Consider the following 21,377-nt stretch of genomic DNA (forward strand, 5'->3'; position numbering starts at 1 on the left):
CAGAAAACAAAACTCTATTTCAATCCCAACATGTACAACTTTATTTAAATAAGGAGTAGGAACTGTACACTTAAAATAGTGAATCTAAGAGTCTGAAAAGTAGAAAAAGACAAAGTGAAAATATTGGAACATCATCAGTCTATGAAGGACTAAACGTGTTGATCACAACATGTGAACTAAGTGTTTGCATTTTTATTTTTCTGACTGAAACATTTGTTCATTATGAACGATTAGAGATGTCAGTCAGAGGTCAGAGGTCATCACCGACAACCTGAGACCCTCTGTTTCAGCCAAGCTCAGGCACAGAACCAGGCCGCCCCCTCTTCCCTCCACATTAGAGTTAAAACCTGCAGCTGTCTGAGGAGAGCAGCGACATTAAAGAAACAGCTCCGAATTTTGGGAAATGTGCTTATTTGTTTCTTGCAGTGTCAGATGATGATGAGGATTAATCCCACTCTCATGTCTGCACGCAAAATATGAGGCTACAGCCAATTAGCTTAGCTTAAAGACTGGAAACAGGTAGCATACAGGTGTGGTGACAGGTGGTTCAGCCAGCTCCTGTTTCCAGTCTTTATGCTAAGCTAAGCTAACCACATTCTGTCTCCTGCAGACATGACAGTGGTGATGAGAGGCATCGAAAATTTCCCACAGTATAGAACTCCTTTAATTTGAGCGTAGTGTGGCTAATGCTGCATAACATTTTGTGTTTGGTCACTTTACTCAGAGTCGGATCAGTTTTCATTCTGTCAGCTGACTAACAGATGAAAACATGTCTCTAGAGCTCTTCACACACTGGGGGGGATTTCAATCATGCGATTAATTCACACATCAGTGTTTTAAATTGTGGTTTTCGTCATCAGTACTTACATTGGTACACTATTACATAGTGAAAGAATAACTTCTATTTTCAGAGAGAGGTCAAGTTTTCTGAGTGAGGACTTACAGTGAATAAATAACATGAAAATGCAAAATACTTTTGTGAATATACATAGGTTCTGCTCAAGAGTCTAACACCACATCTGAGGAGGCAGAGACCAACTACCAGGATCCTTTGACCCAGAGCCTCTGGCAGTCTGTGATTGGTTGATGATTTTATTCTCGGTGTGAAATTGACCTCTTTCCAAGAGTAATGTTGGATTTTCACCACATAGTATTCGTGTTGTGTCAGAATACTTGTGACAAAAACACCAATTTGAATACATGTGAATTAATCGCACAAAACAAACAAAAAAACGTCCCCAGTGTGTGAAGACCTTGAGTCCGATTTTTCTCTGAGGGAACAGGCCGCTGTCGTCTCATAATGACATTTATCTTGGCAAAGTGTGTAAAGAGTCATGTGGTTCTGATGTAAACCACAGCAGAGTCCGACCTATCTGTCGTCTCACAGTCTGATTGTCCAGCTCATGTCTCTTCTTCTCTGATTCTGAGAAAGGTGAAGGGATGAAGTGTCAGATTGAGGAAGACTAACAAGTTTAAATAACACTTGTATCAACACATTTATTTTTCTTCCCGCTCCCAGTGTGACCGCAGCCTCTGCAGGATAAGTTTCTGTGAACAGGAGCCTCAGACGATCCTGTCGCCTTCATCCTGCTGCGGATCAGCTGATCCACTGACGGACCGGTCTGTGTGAAACCTTCAGTATGGTCCCGGTTCTGGTTCTCAGAGCGAGTCGTCGAGCGGAGCCATGAGCAGCTGCAGCTCTTTGAAGGCGCTGCCATGACGACCGACCTGCGCCGCCTTGTTCTTCACGATGTTGCTCAGGTTCTTCAGCTGTTTACAGCACGCTCGGCACTTCTGGTGTCTGCAGCCACACAAACATCAGGTAACATCAGATCAATCATCTTCATCATTATGTAAAAACTTACAGAGCTGGAGAGAACAAAGATGTTAATGTTTGTTTTCATTAAATCTTGGTTAATTGCATTTTTTAATTCTTTAAACTGAGCCTTTAACAGCGTCCTTATTTTCAGTGTCTGTGGGTGTACATGATCGATAGGGACTGATAGGAAGGATGGAACATCCCAGAGTTTGTTCTCAGTTTGACTGAAACTGCAGCCTCTTGATTTTCTATAAGAACCTAGAGTGAGTGATGTTGAAGGTGTTTGTTTTCTGTCACATGACATCAATCATTATGTTTTCTTCAAATACAATCTCTTATTAATGTTGTTGCTATGTCTGAGGTCTGTACCACTGATGGACATGAAGACAATAAGAATAAAACCAGGTATAATAACATTTTTCAGTCATTTTTATAGGAACATAACGGTCTGTGTGGCAGCAGTAGGAACATGTGAATGTGGAAATAGTGTAATGTGTCATTTACTGAACAAAGACACAAAGTCCTTCATGTTTTCTTCATGGATAAATGCACAGAGTTAAAGGTATTGTTTTATATGGGAGCTCATTTCTGGCTTTGAAATGAAAAATAAAAAAAAAGTTAAAGTAAAGTTGTTATAAAGACATTCTGGGTAATTTCTACTAACTGTATCATATACAGGCGGCACGGTGGTGCAGTGGTTAGCACTGTCACAGTAAGAAGGTTCTGGGTTCAAGCCCCGGTTCTTCCGGGGCTTTTCTGTGTGGAGTTTGCATGTTCTCCCTGTGCCTGCGTGGGTTCTCTCCGGGTACTCCAGTTTCAACAACCCACAGTCCAAAGACATGCAGGTTAATCAGTGACTCTAAACTTAGTCTGTCTGGTGTTTTTAAACGTGTTCATTAAAGAGAGTAAAGAGCGACTAACCTCTCCTCTCGTGTGATGTCGACTCCGACAGACGGCGCTGCCTTCAGAGTGTCTGAGATCAATATCCAGAAATGTTTCATGATGAGCTTCAGAGACGTACAGCCGGTCTGCATGTAGCTGAGAAAAAACACAGAGATCAGCCTTTAATGTTTCTGAACATTTCACACAGAAGCACGGAGATCAAACCATCTCTGTGCTTCATGTTCACTTGGAAGAGACAGAATTTCATCTCATAAATTTACAGTAACGAAGTATTTATGGTGAGAAGAAAAAGTTGACTAAAGCATTTGAACATCATCTAAAAACAATCATCACTGTCACCCTGGGATTTTTCTTTACTTTTATTCCCAAAAAGAAATAAAATAATTAGTTAGTTAAAAGCCAAACACTTCGAGGCTCCTGCTTTTATTTCCCATGTGGCTGTAAACTGAATATCTTACATGGATTATATTGATTAAATATAATATCTAAGCAGATAAAACTCTGAACGAACAGAGAGAATAATCTGCAGATGATGACAGAGATCACGACTTCAGCCGTACAGTTCAATCAAACCTTTATAAACAAGACAAAGAGTCTCTCACCTCTCATATTTACTCTGCAGCAGTTTGTCAATCTGAGGGAGAATCGTCGTACAAAGATCCAGTTTCCATAGAGACCTGAAACACAACAACAAACTCAGTTATTACTGTTAAACAGAATCATTCCAGCTGTTGTTTAAAGAAGGAACTGATATCAGAATCTTTATTCAAGAAATGATGTGAAGGTATTTATCCAGAATATTTGACAGTGGACAGGTTTTCTGTTCTGTCTGAGGACGTAATTTAAAATAGTTTTAGTAATAAAAACTTTTGACTGGAAAAGGAGAGAGACCCACACACATCCATCACTTTATTAACATGAGGTTTAGGTCCTCAGATCTTCATCTGTTTCTGCCTGATGAAACATCAAATTAATAAAGTGAAGGACGGTCTGTGGGTTTCCTGTTTTTATTAAAATAGAAAAATATAAAACATTAAAAATAAGATATTTTAGGAACAATATAATAAACAATAAATGTGGATTTACCAATTGACTGATCAATATGTTGCGTACTGTGTGTTTGTGACTCACGGTTGGAGGTTGATGATGTTGAGGATGTCCACGACAATAGACAGGTCATTCATGGAGACGGCCGTGTCCAGAGCGCTCTGCACAGAGACAGCAGACAGGAAGTGAAGAGGAAGTCAATGAGATGTGGTTGAAAGTTTTAAGTGGAGTAAGTAATATACTTAATGTGGAATAAATGGTGAATGAGTCTTTTATTTCTTGTGCACAAAGAAAAGAAGAATCAGATTTTTTTCTCACGTGGTGTCAGTCAGAGGAGAGAAACTTTGAAAAACAATGACAGTCTCCTTAAATGTTTTACCTTTCATTCTTGTTCAACATCTTAAAACGGAAATACTTTTACTGCAAAATGAGTAAAAATGTCACATCCTTCCATTTCAAACTCTGCCCAGGCAGCTGTGGACTGTATGAAATAGAAAATGGTCTAAATTCTGTCTAACAAAACATGAAACTGATGAGAAAATCTGCAATGTTAGAGAATTGCTGTGATTAATAAAGACTGACAAAAAAATATGTCTTAGGCCAAAAGTCACTTTTCCAAGTGTATGAAACAGATCCCAGGTCTGTACCTGGCTGAGGAGAGGAGGCAGGATTTGGTCTGAGCTGAAGGAAACACAGACTGAGAGAGAGTCTCACCTTGATGTCCTCTCTGGCCCACACGGCTCGGACCGTCTCCAGGTTCTTGTGTCGGCTGCTCAGCATCACACACATGGTGTCGTGACCCTTCTTGATTTGAGACAAAGCCTCCTCATCGCTCAGAGCTCCAGGTCTGTTGTTGGGCGAAGGCTGAGGTACAAACCAATGCACAGAAAAAGACTTTAGTTGGATGAAGATCAGGTTTTTTTAAGCTCTGTAGAAAACTGTCAAGACTCACAGGCAGGAAGTCGGCCACGTTCAGTCCGATGGGTTCATTCCTGGTGCTTAGGATGATTTTAGGTTGTGGTTTAGACTTGGCTGTGGTGACGGGAGGCTGAGCAGGAGGGGGGCGGGAGGCGGGGGGGTTGGAGGACGACGGTCCCACCTCTGAGGGGGCGGGGCGCTTTGCACAGGAGACGACTGTAGGCTCCACCCTCTGGACAGGAGTAGAGGCAGCCAGCGGAGGAGCCTTCAACACAACAGCACTTTATCTTCACACAACAAAGGAACAGACACTGGACATATGTTCAGACCGCTGCTGCTGCCTTCACTGACCTGCGGCTTATCAGGAAACGGAGATACCATGTCCTTCAGCTGACGGCCAATCGCTAAGATGGTCTCTGAGAGGACAAAAGAACCGACATCTTTTATCACTCACTTTAAATTTATTTACACAAACAAAATAAAATCTGATAAACAGTGACATTGTTTGTTCTTTTTGAAAATAAAAACTTCATTATTCTCTATAAATCCACACAGGCAGTAATGTACTGAACTACAAGTAAAGCATATCCAGTGTGTAGTGATGATGGTTAGGATTAGAGCTGTTGTTAACTGATGTGGTTTCTGGTGTGTAAATGATAAACTCACCGTCTTCAGGAGGAGCAGGGAAAGGCTCTGACATCCTGGGAGGAGTACGAGCTGGAAGAGACAGAGAGTCTGTGATGATCCTTTTCATTTATTAACTCAAAACTTAGACCAACAAACTTCATTTACCAGCCTCATAATGATCTGGAATTAAAAAATAATAATCAATAAATCACTTCAAAGAACTTCATTTTGATAAGTTTTATCTTTAAAAACTCAAAATAAACTGGAAAACTGAACTACGAGAACAAAACCTCAATCCCAAACTAAACCAGGTTTGTGCAGCAGGTGTGATGGCAACAGTCGACTTACAGATGGCGTTCTTGGGCTGAAAAATCTCCTTGTAGTCCTCAGCGTTGTGGATCTCAGCTGACGACACTTTCTCATCCGCCTCGTCCTCGCTGGGGCTCCGCCTCTCACCTTCGGGGCTCCTCCTATCAGCGTCCGACCTCTGCTTCACCCTGATGACATCACAACATGTGGAGTGACATCACACCACTTTTTTGGGGTGCGTATTTTACCTGGAGGCGTTTGGATGTGTCGTACCTCTGTGAGCTGCAGGTGGTCGTTGGTCTCTCATAGTTCCTTCGCAGCGCAGCTCCTTTGGGATCTTTCGGCTCAGTGAGCGGCTGATTGTCCTGGATGATTCCCTGGATCACAGCGCCGCCGCTCTTCTTCACCCGCTTCAGATCCACGACGTAGGACGACACGCTGGAGAGCTGGTGAGACACGCCAATCTGACAGGCAGAGGAGAAGAGGAGGTCAGAGTTTGGAGTTTGTGTTTTTATGATGTCAGTGATGTCTTCTTCCTGTGGGCGGAGCTACACACCAGCTGCTGGTTGCAGACGGCCAGGTCAGAGACTTTCCCCCAGCCCACTGGCACCATGTCGAAGCAGCGGTCGGGCTCCCAGCCAAACACCCGCAGAGAGTCTGTAGCACCGCTGTACAGACAGCTGCCGTCCGGACTGAAGAATATACACCTGAAGCCACAGGTCAGAGGTCAGAGGTCAGGGGCCACACTCCTGTAGAGTGCTGTCCAACCTGCTACACTCACCTTACAGGAGTCGTGTCTCCCTCCAACGAACCGATCATTGTAAATTTCTCCAGATCCCACAGTTTGATGGTTCTGCAGAAAAACACAGAGAAAAACACAAACACATCAACACACTGTCGACAAAAACAAAAGTCAAAATGATTCATGACAAAAGATCAACACGCTACCTTCTGTCAATTAAGCTAGTGTAGAGAAGATGGAGGCGGTGTCTGAAATCACTCATTCACTACTTCCTGTTCACTGTCTAGGTAATTCAACGTAGAGGACTACGTTTTTCAGACTCTACTCAGATTGTTTTCTCTGCTCCGCTGATTACGTTGTTGCTGTCGCACAGTTAAAACATGTCAGATCAACGTCGGCTGGTCGACCATCCATAATAAATATTTTCAGTTTTCTGCTGCCTCCTATTAAATCACATTTGAGGCTCATGATAAATTTCTTGCTCTGCATTGTACATTTTATTCTTATATTCTATTTGTTTTACTGTATTCTAGTTTATTTTCATTTTCTAATCTCTTAACTATTGTACTTGAATGTCTGTTTCGGTTTCACTTTGTTTCACTTTGTCTTAATGCTTTTAAAGTTTTTTTATTTGTCTTGTGGTTGAAATGTTCTGTACTGCAGCCGTTTGTGTCGTGATTCTGCTCTGACCCTCTCTCTTCTCCAGAAGAGGATTTATCAATTGATAACTGATTAATCATATAAAAACTGTATCAGTATCAGTAGAGCTGTAAAAATAACCAATCATCTCTGTGGAAAAGCTGAGTCATCCCTACAGGATCCTGGCAGACTCAGTATGACTCATAACAAACAGGTTCTTGTTTCTGAGGAGACCGAAGTATCACAACTGAAGTCAACAAGGACAGGTGTGTGAGCACCTGTCAGCACACGTCACATATCACTGGTGTCAGGTAGAGGCATAGAGACAGTACAGACTGTTAGAAACACATTAACATGTCTGATTACAGTTGATTCATATCCAGTATAATCAGGCAATGTGTAACAGTTCAGCTGATAACTGTATTTTATATTAAAGGTAACAACAGAATCACTCATCTGTTGAATGTGGAAGATGTTTAAATTCTGTGACTTTACACAACACTTTCACTTATCTGATGTAACTGAATCGACAAGAATCAATCTTTGTGAAATAAACTGAATCAGGAGATCAGAGCTGATGTCCAGCCTCAGAGTTCAGGTGGTGGTGGTGGTGGTGGTGGTGTACCTGTCGGAGCTGCCTGATGCCAGCAGGTACTCGTTGGGGTGGAACTGAACGATGTTGACGGCTGCGGTGTGAGATTTGAACTCCGTGATCGTCTTCCCCTGAGTCAGATCCCACAGCTGAGACAGAGAGACGGGAGACACAGGTGAGGAAATCAAACAGTTCCCAGTTCACACAATGACATCAAATTTAGAACAAAACAAAGCAAATCTCCAGCTCTGTTTCTTCAGTCAGCAGGATTATTACAGGATTCACAGAGGAGACCCTGATGTGACTGAATGAATAAAACCAACAGATGGGAACAACAGAAACTGGTTTTTAGATGCTGTCCTTATTTTTATGCCTCCACAGCTGTGTCCATCACATTCTCCTGAAAATGATTTCTCAGGAACACTTGGAATGAATTTCTGTCAGAGGTCAAAGGTCAATGTGACCTCACGAAACACAGCGGCTAGACTGGTTGGTGAAGGCATACAACTGTGAGGCAGTAATTCTACTTCTCTAAAATAATTTAAGAGTTTCTGTCTCCCCTGAGGTAAATTCAGCTTCTTCTAGTCTTGAAAGTACATTTGGGACGATGTAAAATAAATTTGCAATGCTATTAATCTTAATTAATGCTATTAATGCTGTTGCTGCTGTGGATAGTTACATTATTTTAACTGAATGATTTTGTTGCCTTTTTAAAATTCAGGTTATGATGGAAAAATTCTGAACTAATCCTTAATCACAATCCTTAACAAGATGAAACAGTTTGATTTAAATCAGGAACTCTCTGATCAGACAGCCGATGCCACCTGTCACTACCTGACATGTTTAGATGCTCCGAGCTCGGAGGTTTGATGCCTGATGCTGCAGCAGATGAATGTTAGTGTGTCATGAATCAGTTTGTACCTTGACGGTGCAGTCGTCACTGGCTGAAGCCAGCCACTTCCCATCTGGACTGAAGGCCAGACTCCTCACAGCCTGAGTGTGACCCTGTAACACAAACACAGCTTTATCTGTCAGAGAACTTTTATTCTGAAATACTCATCCTGGTGACACCACACACACACACACACACACACACACACACACACACACCTCTTACCTTATACCTGAACACGTATCCTTTCCTCCGGACGTCCCACAGCTGACAGAGTGAGATCAGGTTCACCATGTTCACATCAGATCAAAAAAAAAAAAACAAAACTTCCATTAATTCATCATTCATGAAAACAAACACTAACACAAAACAACACACACACACAGCTACCTTGATGTTTGTGTCCATGGAGCTGGAGGCGAGGAAGTCTCCAAATGGATGGAAGCCCAGACTGGTGATGTTGGCTTTGTGTCCCATGAGAGTCCTCAAGACTGGAGCAGAGGTGTGTAAAAAAAGAAAACAAATGGCACAAAAATATGTATAAAAACCAATAAAGAAAAGATGAAGACACCTTTTAGCCAAACACAGACACAAAAGGGACAAACTGGGTCTCACTCTTGGCAGCCTCCAGGTCCCAGACTCGTATTGATCCAGACTGGGATCCAGCAACGACCTGTTCCTCTGACATGTTGAACTGGACACACTCCACTGGGTTCTTGTGACCAGTCAGACTCTGAGAGACGACACACACACACACACACACACAGTGGGGATACAGCAGCACAATCTGAATTTAAAACAGCCGCTTTCACAACAACTTCAAAATCAGCAGGTAAACAGACTCTCAGTGGATTAAAGTGAATCTGATGCATCAGTTCAGAATCACAGCAGTAAACCAGGGACAGTCCAGAGCGCCTAACACAGATCCATCGAGGTCTGTTTGTGGAGGTCTCACCATGATGCAGTTGGCCTTGCTCACAGCCCAGATGTTCACCCTGCAGTCCTCCCCTCCTGTGGCCAGCAGGCGGCCGGAGCTTTTCCCCAGGGCCAAACAGGAAACACTGCTGGAGTGAGCCTCGAACTCCTCTGTACAACAACACAGGAGGGACATATTCAGTGCTAACCTGCATCTCTACAGAGCTGCACTGAATGACTTGTTCACATAGACAAGAAGCAGTGATGCTGGTGCCACTGCACCACATACTGTTCTCTGGACTCTGTGAGGACCTGCAGGATTAAGAGTAGAACCTGTGGGGGGCAGATTAAGACCAAATCCTCCTTGATCGACATCAGAACATCTTAACAGAACTAAACATGTCGACACTCAGGGAGCATACTGTGTTGTGTATGCTGAGAGCACAAAGATGATAAACCTCGGTTCACATCCTGAAACAGTGCCCCCACAGGTTATGGAGTTTATTACCACTACAGACCACATACAGGAAAATAAGTTTTAATTCTTTTTTTTCCTTGGTAGTAAATTATTTATCATTGTATCACATTTTTTTCAGTGCTTCCCAATAGAATATAACAATAATTTCTAACAATATAATCAACTAAATTCATGTGACCTGCAACCAGATAAGCAACAGAAACAGATGGATTAACCAGTTAAAAATGATTCATTTGTTTAAGTTAATTTCAGTTTTTGACAGCATTCAGATGTGTTAATGATGGAAAGATCAGGTGAGTGTTAATGTGCAGTCACACCAGCAGCTTCAGGAGTTTTATCAGGGTTTTCAATCTGAACCAAAAAGGATGTTTAGCAGGAATAATAAAGTTTCTACTCACGCAGTCGCCATGAGATCTTAGTGGTGCTGGCAGCAGCCATACTGGTCACACTGCTGCTTCGTATGAACTACTGGACACCGCCGAGGTTAATTCATGAATTCAGTCGGGATCAGAGCTTCTCATTTAACCTGTGGACTCAACTCCACCTGCAGTGACACAACAAACATGCAATAAACCCGTTAACGGAGCTGCGTGATGTTCTGTGTAACATCTGTCTGACGACTGCTCAGAGTTTAAACAGGCTAAAAACAGGATCCACAGCTGGTTCTGGTTCCTTTTAATGCTGCCTCTCTGTACCCTCCCAGATTCTGGTCCCAAACTCACAGAGAGTCCAAATCTTTAAAGACTAGATTCACATTTTTTCATGTTGATCTTTTTAAAACATTGGCTGTGGTTGTTCCTCCTCTTCACGCTGCTAATGTCAGCCTCTAATTTAACGTTATTATGTCTGTTGTTATGGAACTTTTTTTGTCGTTCTCCATTAAAACTGTGGAACAGTTTGCTCACAACTATTAGGGATGTTTGAACCGTAACACCAATCTCTTCCCTTAAGCTTTTAGCTCGTAACTTTTCTCTGTTAAATTACATTCTGGTGTCTGTATACAGATTTGATTTGACTCTTGATATTATTATTATCTATATTTCATATTTTTCTTAAATCTCACATTGATCTAATGATCATGTGATTTTCATGTTCATCTGAGTCACTGATAACCTTTTAATTAATAGATATACCTGTCACTATAACACAACAGAGTTCAACAGCAGCACAAACTACATCCTCCAGAATGACCATACAGGTGAATCAACACCTGTCTGAAACAGGAAAACACAGACTGGTCATTATGAGCTGATTTATTACAGAACTGTTGGACGTAGTTTTAGCTAGGCGTTCCTAATAAACTGGACCCTGGATGAATGAATCAGCATCACACTTTACCGTATGTCTTAATACTGTGAATTTCGCCCTAAATATTAAAGAAATAAAGAATGATAAAGATTTTGATTTCCCTCCTCAGGTCACAGAATGTGACGGGTCCCAATAAACAGTGTAACACCCCTTAATTAAGCAGCTAGCTTAATGCTAACGGTTTGAAAAGCTGATTAACAAACAGCACGCAGCTAATTTATCACACGACACTTTACACAAGAGGTCAGGGACAATCACATTAAATGACTGAACAGCAGCTGGGACGGCACTGGTCAGTTTACTCGGTTTATTTACCGTTAAACAGTAACGTTAGCTGACCAGTGTTAGAGTCAGTTAGCAGTGTGAGCTAATTAAAGCTAACTGTTATCAGAGCGGTTACCGTCAGTTTACCTCCGTCTGTCCGCAGCCGTTCACCATCTGAACGGACACGTTAACATTTAAACGTTTAACCGGCCGCTGATAATCCGTCTCAGCCTCTCACGACAACTTGTTGACAGTCCGGTTGCTCCTTGACTGCAGCTTAGCAACTGGGCAACGGAGCAACGGAACCTGTACTTCCGCCGCCGTCAAAAATAACTTTATTAACAACAACAACAACAATTAACAATAATTTCAATGTAAACTACTGTAAACAAATGATCAATTTACATCATTATACTGTTATGTTTCCTCATTAATTTCAATGTTTGGTTAAATTTAATTACCACTACAACAAGCTGTTGTCAAGAATTTGCTTTAAGGAGCTCAGTTAACACTGCAACAATAAAAGCATAAATATTAGAAATAGTATATTTATAATACACAACGTTCCTTGTATGTGTAAAATAAGCCAAGGAGCATGTACCTTGAGAGCAGGACGTCTGCAATTCAGATGTTAAATAACCTAAATATATTTAAAAATACAGACAACCATACGAATAAAAGACAACCAACTAAAAACAAAATATGGGGTTTAATATCAAAGAGCCCCGGGTAATGTGCTTCTTTTCCAGTGCTCAGATTTAAAACAGAGGCTGAGAATCATTTACTTACAGTTCAGGTAGAAATACCACTTTGAAACTCTGTTACAGGCGAGCACTGGCTACCAGTCATGTAACACAGGATCCCTGCACGTATTAGTGTAGACAGAAATGAAGTGGCTGACAAATATGTAAAAGGGGCAATAAGAAAAAGAGAAATATATATTATGGTAATATATGGCACGGCAGAAATGAAAAAGAAAGGAAATAAGGGCAGACATTACTATAGTATTAGGTTTGGTCACTCTGGTCTGAATATCATATTAAAACTACAGAATAAACACGGGTAGATGTGAACATTGCAGACTACAGGAGTTCAGGTGATGAAGGGTACAGGATTATTTTCAGATGTTTAGAAAACACGGGGATTATTAGGAGAATTTAATGAAATAATTCTGATCAATGACTGGCTGTTATCAACACATCAGGCCAGCAGGGGGCGGTACTGCACCTAAAGCTGTTTACAAACCGCCGGTCAACAACTAAAGAAGGAGAGCTGGTACCGGGTGTTGATGTTGGTTGTCCGCTCAATGAGTTTGTAGAACATTGTCATATTTTCTGCTGTAGTTTATCAGTAAATATTCACATAATAACCGGTTTTAACGAGTGTGTTTCGCTGACAAACCGCCGGCGGGAAGCTGTGTTTGGAACCTGCCCATCCAACATGGCGGCGGTTGACGTGGAGGACGAGAGTATTCTGGCGTCGATCTTTAAGGACAGCTTCCCGGACAGCTGGAGGGACAACCCGGACTTTACTGCCTACCTGTCCGAGTTGAGTTCCTTCGGGGTGGAGAAGCTGAGCCGGGAGCCGGAGCGGCTGGCGGAGGAGCGGGCTCAGATCCTGCAGCAGACCCGGGAGCTGGCCTTCTCCAACTACCAGACCTTCATCCGCACTGCCGACTGCACCGAGCACATCTACCGGGACTTCGGCCGGGTGGAGAGCAGCGTGTCCCGGCTGCTGGACAAGCTGCCCGGCTTCGGGGAGAAATGCAGGTCGGTGCTAAAACGGGATTACCACCTCCGGCTCGGTAGGCACCTGCCCCAGGGCCCAGAGGGCGGTAGTCAGTTTACATATCAGTTTATAAATTACAGATAACTGGAACAAATCTTAACGACCTTACCCGCAGTATTACCTGCTGCTGAAGCCCTGGTCTGGAGAGTTAAAGAAAGTAGAGCTGAAACTGACAGAAAACTAACTAAATTAACTCAAGCGAAGACCTAAACTGTGAGAACCTGCTGCTTTTCTTTGGTTTATATGATTTTTTTTTAAATGAATATTTGTTTGGCATTAAAAGAGGTCTGTGGATTTCCAACAAGAAATCTAAACACGCATGTCATACAGAGACCTAATCCTGCAAGCACACGACCTCTCATCCAGACTGAGGTTTCTAATCAGGTCACAGAAAAAACGTAAAAACACTGGTGTCACTGTTCTCCTCAGAGTCAGTGTTGGTTTTTCTGTCTGTGCAGGGGGTTCATGAAGGAGGCGGAGGAGATCGGGGCCAGTCGTCGGATGAACAGCCTGACGCTGAACCGTCACACCGAGATCCTGGAGATACTGGAGATCCCTCAGCTCATGGACACCTGCGTCCGGAACGGATACTACGAGGAGGCTCTGGAGCTGGCTGCGTACGTCAAGAGGCTGGAGAAGAAACACTCGTCGCTCCCCGTCATCCAGGTGAGTCCAGGAGAGAGGTGGAGGGTCTAGAGAAAGACTTGTGAAGACCAGAGGGTGACTCAGACTGTTCTGATCTGTCTTCAGGGTATCGTGCGTGAAGTGCGTCAGTCGACTCAGCTGATGCTCAACCAGCTGTTGCAGCAGCTGCGCAGTAACTCGCAGCTTCCCGTCTGCCTGCGTGTGATTGGCTACCTGCGGAGGATGGACGTGTTCACGGAGGCGGAGCTGCGGGTAAAGTTCCTGCAGGCTCGCGGCACCTGGCTGCACTCCATCCTCGCCGCCATCCCCGAAGACGACCCCTATTTCCACATCACCAAAACCATCGAGGCCTGCAGGGTCCACCTGTTCGACATCATCACCCAGTATCGGGCCATCTTCTCTGATGAGGACCCGCTGGTGCCCCCAGCCGGTGGGCAGGTGGCGGTGAACGAGGGCGCCATCTTCCACGGCTGGGTGGTGCAGAAGGTGGCGGAGTTCCTGGAGACTTTAGAGAGGGACCTGCAGCGGGGCGTGGGGGGCCGCCTGGACTCCCTGCTGGGTCAGTGCATGTACTTCGGCCTGTCCTTCAGCAGGGTGGGGGCGGACTTCCGTGGGCAGCTGGCGCCCATGTTTCAGCGGGTGGCGGCGGAGACGTTCAGCAGAGCCGTGCAGGAAGCCGTGGACAAGTTCCAGGAGGACATGAACCTGTACACCCTGATCGCCCTGCCCTCTGTGCTGGGAGGGACCATCCCGCCCGTGGCCCCCAGCACCCAGCCCGGCACCCTGCAGCCCCCCATGTCCCTGCTGGACTTCCAGCCGCTGGCCTGCTTCCTCAACAACATCCTGACCGCCTTCAACGACCTGCGGCTCTGCTGCCCCATTGGCCTCGCACAGGACGTCACCAGATGTCTGGAGGACGCTCTGAAGAAGGTGAGCAGCGGTTGTTGGTCTCATTTACCTATCAGGTGAGCCGGGCATGTCTGGACTAGCGTGCTGAGCATTGTTGGTCTTGTTTCCCATCAGGTGACCCGGCAGATTCTGGTGTTCCACCGGGCGGAGGAGTCAGCCTTCAGCAGCAGAGAGAAGGAGCTGTTTGTTCAGTTCTGCTGTTCATACGCTGAAGATCTGCTGCCGTTCCTCAACCGCTGCCTGCAGGTCCTGTTTCCTCCGGCTCAGGTCGCTCTCATCCTGGGTGAGGAAAAAACTTGGAAACTCCTTTCTTTTCCAGTCACGACACCTCAATGTCAACAGACATTGTGTCATTTTGCAGGGCTGAGGTCAGGGACCGAGGGTGGTTGTGGTTGTACCTGGAGTTTTGAATATGTTCTGTGTTTTTCTGCAGGTGTTCCTCCGACTCAGCTGCACAAGTACGACAGTCTGGGCTGCATCAACCTCGCCGCCATCCTCGAGCCTCTGGAGTTTGTACTTCCACAGAGGGAGACGTTAGCTCTGCCACCAGCACCCGAGGTCAATATCGCCGCTGAACTGAGCAGCCTGACATTTGAGACACAGCCAGAACCAGTAACAGATCCAGACCCAACACTGACATGGTCCAGTCCCAGAGACCCTGAGTCTGAGGCCAGAGCTGAACTCACGGTGCCAAAGTCTGAGGAGCGAGATGAGGAGACGATAGAGGACGAGGAGTTTTCTTTGGAGTAACAGACTCTGTTGATTCAGGACTTATATTTTTCTGAGTTTCTGATGGTGAACTGAGTCTCTGTGGGGTTTTGGGTCTGACTGAATTGTTGTGGACTCTGGGACCTGGTGATGGAATTTTTATTTTGTCAGAATATTATGCACTAAATGATAAATTAAAAATATTTGTACATGAGAAACATGGCCACGCTTCTGGTTGTCTCTTTGACCCAAATTTAAAATCTGTAAACCTCACAGTTTTCGCTCACTGAGACGGTTTCTTGGGACGGGGACGATGCAGCACAGTTCATATTCACCTGTCGTCTGCCTGTGTTACCTGTTTTCTTCTGTGCAGGTAAACTCTCACATATTCAAATGCCTTCATGGACACAGCTGGGACTGAAAAGCAACCAGGATTATACACCAGTTTCATCTCTTTGTTTAGCATAGCTTAACATAAACACTGAGACCAGGGGGAAACTGTTAGCCTAGCTCCATCAGAAGAGAGAAAACTGTTTCTGGAGTAAATGGTTAAGATTTTTGTCTATAAATTTAAATGACATTATTTAAGAATATATGATTAAAAAGATTTAAATGAAGCAGTGTTATGATTCTGCAACAGATGAAGTCAATCTTTAAATTTATTGGGTATTAATACAGAAATATTATATTGATGAGTCTCAATACATTTGGGAGGGTTTAACATGAATCCTGTACACAAGGAGAAATGCTGGCTTTATATTTAGAGTTGAGAACGGTTTCTGCACGCTTCACCCATCACTGTAAATCACATGCACGTTTCTGCTGATTCCAAATCATCTGACTGGTTTTAGGTTTATTTTCTTCCACAGAGCCACAATGTCAGTTCATGTCCATAAATATATCAACCTGCTGCAGAGAGAGACTGTCGGTGTGTTTACACGTTATCTCTGTGTTGAGATAATGTGTAAACACTTGAAGCGCTGTGAGAGGAACAATGTGAATTGTTAATTTTAATTTACTACAGTATCTGGTGGTCATTTCTTTACATAAAAATCCAGGTTGTGATAACTAGAATTTGAAACTGAGAAAAAGTAACCATTCAGTTTTTTGATGATCTGCATCAACTCTCAAATTAATGTTACAGAAATGCTCTGAGCAGTGGCTGCTGGGAAGGAAACAAAGACGACTGTCACGTATGAAAGATGTAATGTTGAGACTCAGACACGAAGAACCACCTGTGTTAGTCCTTAAATCTCTCACAGATGTGATGACGCTGTGTCTTCACGTGTCCAAACGTCCGTCAGCTCTTCACTTCTTCTTGACAAACTTCTTGCGGGCGGCGTTGGGATTGGCTCGCCTCCTGCCGCCTCCACACTGACCGTCTCTGATCTGCAGGTTGGCCGCTCGGCTGTAGATGTCATTCTCGCAGAAAGGCGACGCTCCAGCCACGTAGTCCGGGTCAAAGACGTTGGTCTTCTGACGGGCTTTTCTGGACAGTCTCTGCTGGGGGAAACGCTGATCCTCCACCAGCTGGGGGTTGTTGGCATGTTTCCCTCCTTGAGGCTGAGGAAGCGAGTGCTGAAACACACAACACAGGAGGATTATTGACTCTATACCTGGACTTTGATGTCTAGAAAACTGGCTGTGGTTAAGGCAGGAATGTCCACAACTTAAATGTAGCTTAAAAAAACATGTTGCAGCATAATGTTGGTTAAAACAATCCAGATTTAATGTAAATCAGAGTTGAATTTCTCCTCTGCACTGGTCACTCCTCCATCACATGCACAGATCATTTCTAGAGTCCTGCTCACTACAGCCACACTACTGCATCTGAGCCCACAGACCACATCCAGTCAAGTCAGTTTGGATCAGATCATTGGGCTCAATATATTTGATCTGTGCTACTAAAGTTTAACCAGCAACAAAACACATGTACATCTGTTTGTACAGTAGCTAGCTGCTAAATCAGAGATGCTAAATGTAAGCTAGCTAACACCATTTCATTGACAGTTTAAGAGGCTAGCTATCATGATGCTAGCCACAGGCGTCGCTAGACCTTGCCCCAGTATAAATGCCATGATTAATTAGTTCATTCAACAACACTAAATGTTTATCACTGCACTAATTCAGATAATTACAGCATATTAACAGGAAAAGAATAGATGTATTTCTACTCAAATGTGTAGCAAGAGTGTTAACTCCAAATAGAAGCTGTAGCCTACACACACATTCTGTACATCAGTGCATGTCACTATGCTCGAGCAGCAGGTGAACTACAACACACGCAGCTTCCCCATGTGCCTGTTTGCAGAGCTTTGTGCCAAGCAACAGCCCTGTGATGCTGTTTCTTCTGCCAGTTTTCTGTTCATAAAGACTGTAGATTAGAGTTTGAGTTAGCAGCTGATGGAGGAGAGTTCATCTGTTCATCTACTTTGTTTCTATTCATTTATCCAGCTTCAACTGTTTTTCAGGACATTCCAATTGTCAATTTACAGGTAATTCCCATTAATTCAGTTTAATTTCCATGGAATGTTTCCAACCTGGAATATTGACAAAGTTCCCCAGCTTAACTTCCCATGGAAAATCTCCTGTTTGTCTTGAAATAAAGAGTACTAAAGAATCAAAAACCAGGGGAAAACAAAAACAACCTAGATGACCAAAGAGGAACTTAAAACTGGAATATCTGGGAATCCTGTGGAGTGAGTCGTCAGGATTAAGATGGAAAACCAAATGGGAGGATTTCATTCTGCGAGGTTTATGTAAGGTGTGTGTTTGTGTCTCACCCTCATTCCTCTCGGGTTCAGCACTTTGGGGTTTCTGGAGAAATGCATCTGCATGCTGCCATCCTCATTGAGCGTCACCGCCAGCTTCTTCAGAGTTTTGTTTCCACAGTGAGGACAAAACACTTTGTTCATGTTACTGGTCGTCCTGGATTAGAAAACACATCCAGATTAAAACACAAACCAGCCATCGGACAGTTTGTTTTCAAATCATTAACTGTCAGTGTTGTTTTTTACAGACTGTGACTGGACTCACTTGAAGCAGGCGTGACACCTCAGGATGTAGTTCCTCGCCTGTTTGATCACCATTCCGTTAACAGACAGAACGTGAAGTCCAATCTGGACCAGGACATTCTGGAAAGATAAAATGATCTGTCGATTAACTGATCAAACTAATTGATTTAACATCATAAATCTGCTTTCAGGTGACGTCTCTGACAGATACGAGGCATCTGTTACCTGCATGGCGAAGTCAGTGGTCAGACACCCAACTGTGACATCAGCAGGTGCTGTCCAATCAGCTGAGTCCATCTTCACCTGTTTAATGTTACTGGGAGTGATCCAACCTCCTCCATCATCATCATCCTCCTCCTCATCTTCCTCCTCAGGCTCGTTCTCTTTGTCCTCGTCGTCTGATTGGTCCTCTGTCCGTGGCAACGTGTTCAACCTGCCGTCTGACGCCGAGACACCGTCCGCTTTCTGGAAACAGACACACACCATCACAGTGACACACAATGGACTGGAGTTTGTGTTCTGGATGAATCTGAGTGATGGAAACTCACCAATAACTCCAGCAGACTGTCGTCGATGGTCGGCAGTGGTTCTCTCCAGAACTGGAAGCTGTTAAACTCATCACTGTCGGTCGTCGCAGGAGGAGGAGACATCTGTTTCTGTTTGTCGCTCGAATTAAAAACCTCCACTGGATCCTGAAGGAGCGATAACAGACATTTAACAACACTCAACATCTTGGCTATAGCGCCCTCTACAGACTACAGTTTATTACAATCACAGTATGAAACAAAAAACATCCTAATGATTGAATGTAACATAAAGAAATGAAAGAATATTAAAGAATATAAAATTAATTTAGTTGCACGACAGTTAAATTTAATTCGTGTTTTTTATTTCAACTAAGCAATTATTTCTGACGTGGAGCTAAAACATTTGTCTGGACAGAGATCGTTTTAGTTTCAAAATGAAAACACATTATTGTGGATGTAGCCCTGTTTTCCTAAACTTCAGTGACCAAGGCCAAATGTTGTGTCTCTGTGTTTACTGTCAGTCTGACTCACCAGTAACTCCAGTAGACTGTCGTCGATGGACGGCAGCGGCTCTCTCCAGAACTGGAAGCTGTTAAACTGGTCGCTGTCCGTCGGGTTTAAGGTGTCTGTCTCTGTTGGAGTCTGTCTGCTGCTCAAACTGTCCACAGGTTTCTGAGGAGACATCAAGGAAAAGACTCAGTTTTGACTCGTGCATACATGAGGACAAAATTCCTGGAGGTGGTCATCTTCATCACAAAGCTAACAGGCCTAGATCAGCCTGTGTTTTACCTTGGAGGGGAAGTGAAATCCTGCAACATTGACAGGAGTCTCCGGGTGGCGCTGTGTGCTGTGAACGTTAACCTGAAACAGAAAATATACAGTCCCAAAATACCTTGTTTAGCTTAGCTTAACATAAAGACTGGAGGCAGGTGGAAACTGCTCCACCAGCCAGTGGCAGTGGTTTGTTGAGCAGGTACCTTGACCTCCGGTTCTCTCCTCAGGTGTTGGGAGCCGACGTGCTCCAGCTCCAGCTGATAGGTCAGAGCCAGGACTTTGATGTCGGTGGCTGAAAGACTTGGGTAGTCTCCAGTCTTCTTAGAGAACTCTGTCACTGAACAAACACAACAAACACACAACATCAGGGTTTAACAAAACCCTCTGACCCATGTCTGATGTGTTCAGGTTTAGTCTAATTACTGTGTCTGATGTGTTCTGGATGTGGTTCTTTGAAGTGGAGCTGGTACGGCAGGAAGGCCAGACTCCTCCTGGTGGGTTTGTCTCTGATCTCATCCACCACATCTCTCAGGGTGTAGATGTTCCTGCCGATTTCCTGCAACACAAACCAGCACAACGATTTCAAAGACCAGGAACAAACCAATGAAAAATATTCCTTTATTTGGTGAATTGTTCCTTTAGTTGATGTACTAACGTTGCTTTAGCTCTTTATTTTTATTAGAAACCTGCTAAGAGCTGTCAAGTGGGTATTTTTTATAAAATAAACATGTGTTACCTTTAAATAAAATCAGTACTTAAATATCTAAATGTTATTTTGTTGTTTGTCAGTGGCTCCATGTTTCTGTGGGCCTCCATTTCCAGCTTGACTCTTTACAGCCTCATAAACCGATAGCGCTGACGGCTCCATGATCACCTGACAGGTGTTTATGATCAATAAATCTGATTTAAGGTCAAACATAGAACAGAGTCTCACCTGCAGAGGAGCTTTCTTTAAAAACGCTCCTGCGTCTGCCACAACATGCTCCACCAGGGTCGGTGCCATCTTGGATTGATAACCAGGCCTAGACCGACCAATCAGAAGAGACAACATAGTCACGTGATAGACGGAAGCCTCGAACGCATCATTCGTGTCGGAAATCTGGCACCTAAGTAACGTTGTACTTTACATTATAAGTAATTTTAAAATGACATTAAAAAAAAAAGCAGTTTTTCATATGAATGTTGAACCCAAATACACGTTTAGACCAACATTTGATGTTGTTGTCATAACGATTAATATCCAAATTCATGGTAATTTTGACTCACCTCATAAATTTGACTTTTCGATTCTCAATTATTGATTCTTATCTCATAACTGCAACTTTTTTAACGGATAAGTTTATCTAAAAAATTTACTTACTTACCTTTTCTCTTGTACAGGTGGGTGTGACTTCTGTCAGTCAACGATTAGTGGGTCAAAAGTCCCAGTAATTTTTTCTACCATGTCTAACTTGTCTTCTTTACGTGTTTTTCTTTTAATTTTTTTTTTTTTAAACTGAAAGAACTGAGTTTCCACACCGCAGCAAGACGATGATTCGCGGTATTGACATTATGACAAT

At 43.5% G+C, this 21,377-nt stretch overlaps 3 protein-coding genes across 4 annotated transcripts; 1 reads left to right on the forward strand and 2 right to left on the reverse strand.

The window, feature by feature from the left end:
- Window positions 1-17: 17 nt before the first annotated feature.
- Window positions 18-11,786, reverse strand: katnb1 (katanin p80 (WD repeat containing) subunit B 1). 2 transcript variants are annotated; one of them, XM_018692819.2, is made up of 20 exons: window positions 11,590-11,786; window positions 10,280-10,425; window positions 9,444-9,574; window positions 9,104-9,221; window positions 8,879-8,979; window positions 8,714-8,755; window positions 8,518-8,601; window positions 7,630-7,745; window positions 6,405-6,476; window positions 6,180-6,330; window positions 5,897-6,087; window positions 5,663-5,811; window positions 5,354-5,404; window positions 5,039-5,103; window positions 4,722-4,952; window positions 4,484-4,633; window positions 3,854-3,930; window positions 3,325-3,399; window positions 2,741-2,857; window positions 18-1,801 (listed from the first exon to the last, which is right to left on the reverse strand). In XM_018692819.2, exons 2-20 carry the CDS (start codon window positions 10,317-10,319, stop codon window positions 1,660-1,662), a joined length of 2,103 nt encoding a protein of 700 aa, XP_018548335.1. In that variant the 5' UTR covers window positions 10,320-10,425; window positions 11,590-11,786; the 3' UTR covers window positions 18-1,659. The 2 variants fall into 2 exon arrangements, with proteins under 2 accessions (XP_018548335.1, XP_018548334.1); XM_018692818.2 differs by having other exon boundaries at window positions 11,601-11,785.
- Window positions 11,787-12,681: 895 nt separating this feature from the next.
- On the forward strand, window positions 12,682-15,721 carry cog8 (component of oligomeric golgi complex 8). The gene is made up of 5 exons (XM_018692802.2): window positions 12,682-13,222; window positions 13,700-13,907; window positions 13,992-14,816; window positions 14,910-15,078; window positions 15,229-15,721. The coding sequence occupies exons 1-5, from the start codon at window positions 12,894-12,896 to the stop codon at window positions 15,543-15,545; spliced, it is 1,848 nt and encodes a 615-aa protein (XP_018548318.1). The 5' UTR covers window positions 12,682-12,893; the 3' UTR covers window positions 15,546-15,721.
- A 423-nt stretch (window positions 15,722-16,144) lies between these two features.
- Window positions 16,145-20,886, reverse strand: nob1 (NIN1 (RPN12) binding protein 1 homolog). The gene is made up of 10 exons (XM_018692803.2): window positions 20,753-20,886; window positions 20,242-20,374; window positions 20,022-20,155; window positions 19,834-19,905; window positions 19,576-19,716; window positions 19,066-19,209; window positions 18,743-18,982; window positions 18,540-18,637; window positions 18,287-18,431; window positions 16,145-17,081 (listed from the first exon to the last, which is right to left on the reverse strand). Exons 1-10 carry the CDS (start codon window positions 20,867-20,869, stop codon window positions 16,812-16,814), a joined length of 1,494 nt encoding a protein of 497 aa, XP_018548319.2. The 5' UTR covers window positions 20,870-20,886; the 3' UTR covers window positions 16,145-16,811.
- Window positions 20,887-21,377: the final 491 nt, after the last annotated feature.

Source organism: Lates calcarifer, linkage group LG2 (assembly GCF_001640805.2).
Source record: "Lates calcarifer isolate ASB-BC8 linkage group LG2, TLL_Latcal_v3, whole genome shotgun sequence".
In the NCBI taxonomy this organism is placed as follows: Eukaryota; Metazoa; Chordata; class Actinopteri; family Centropomidae; genus Lates; species Lates calcarifer.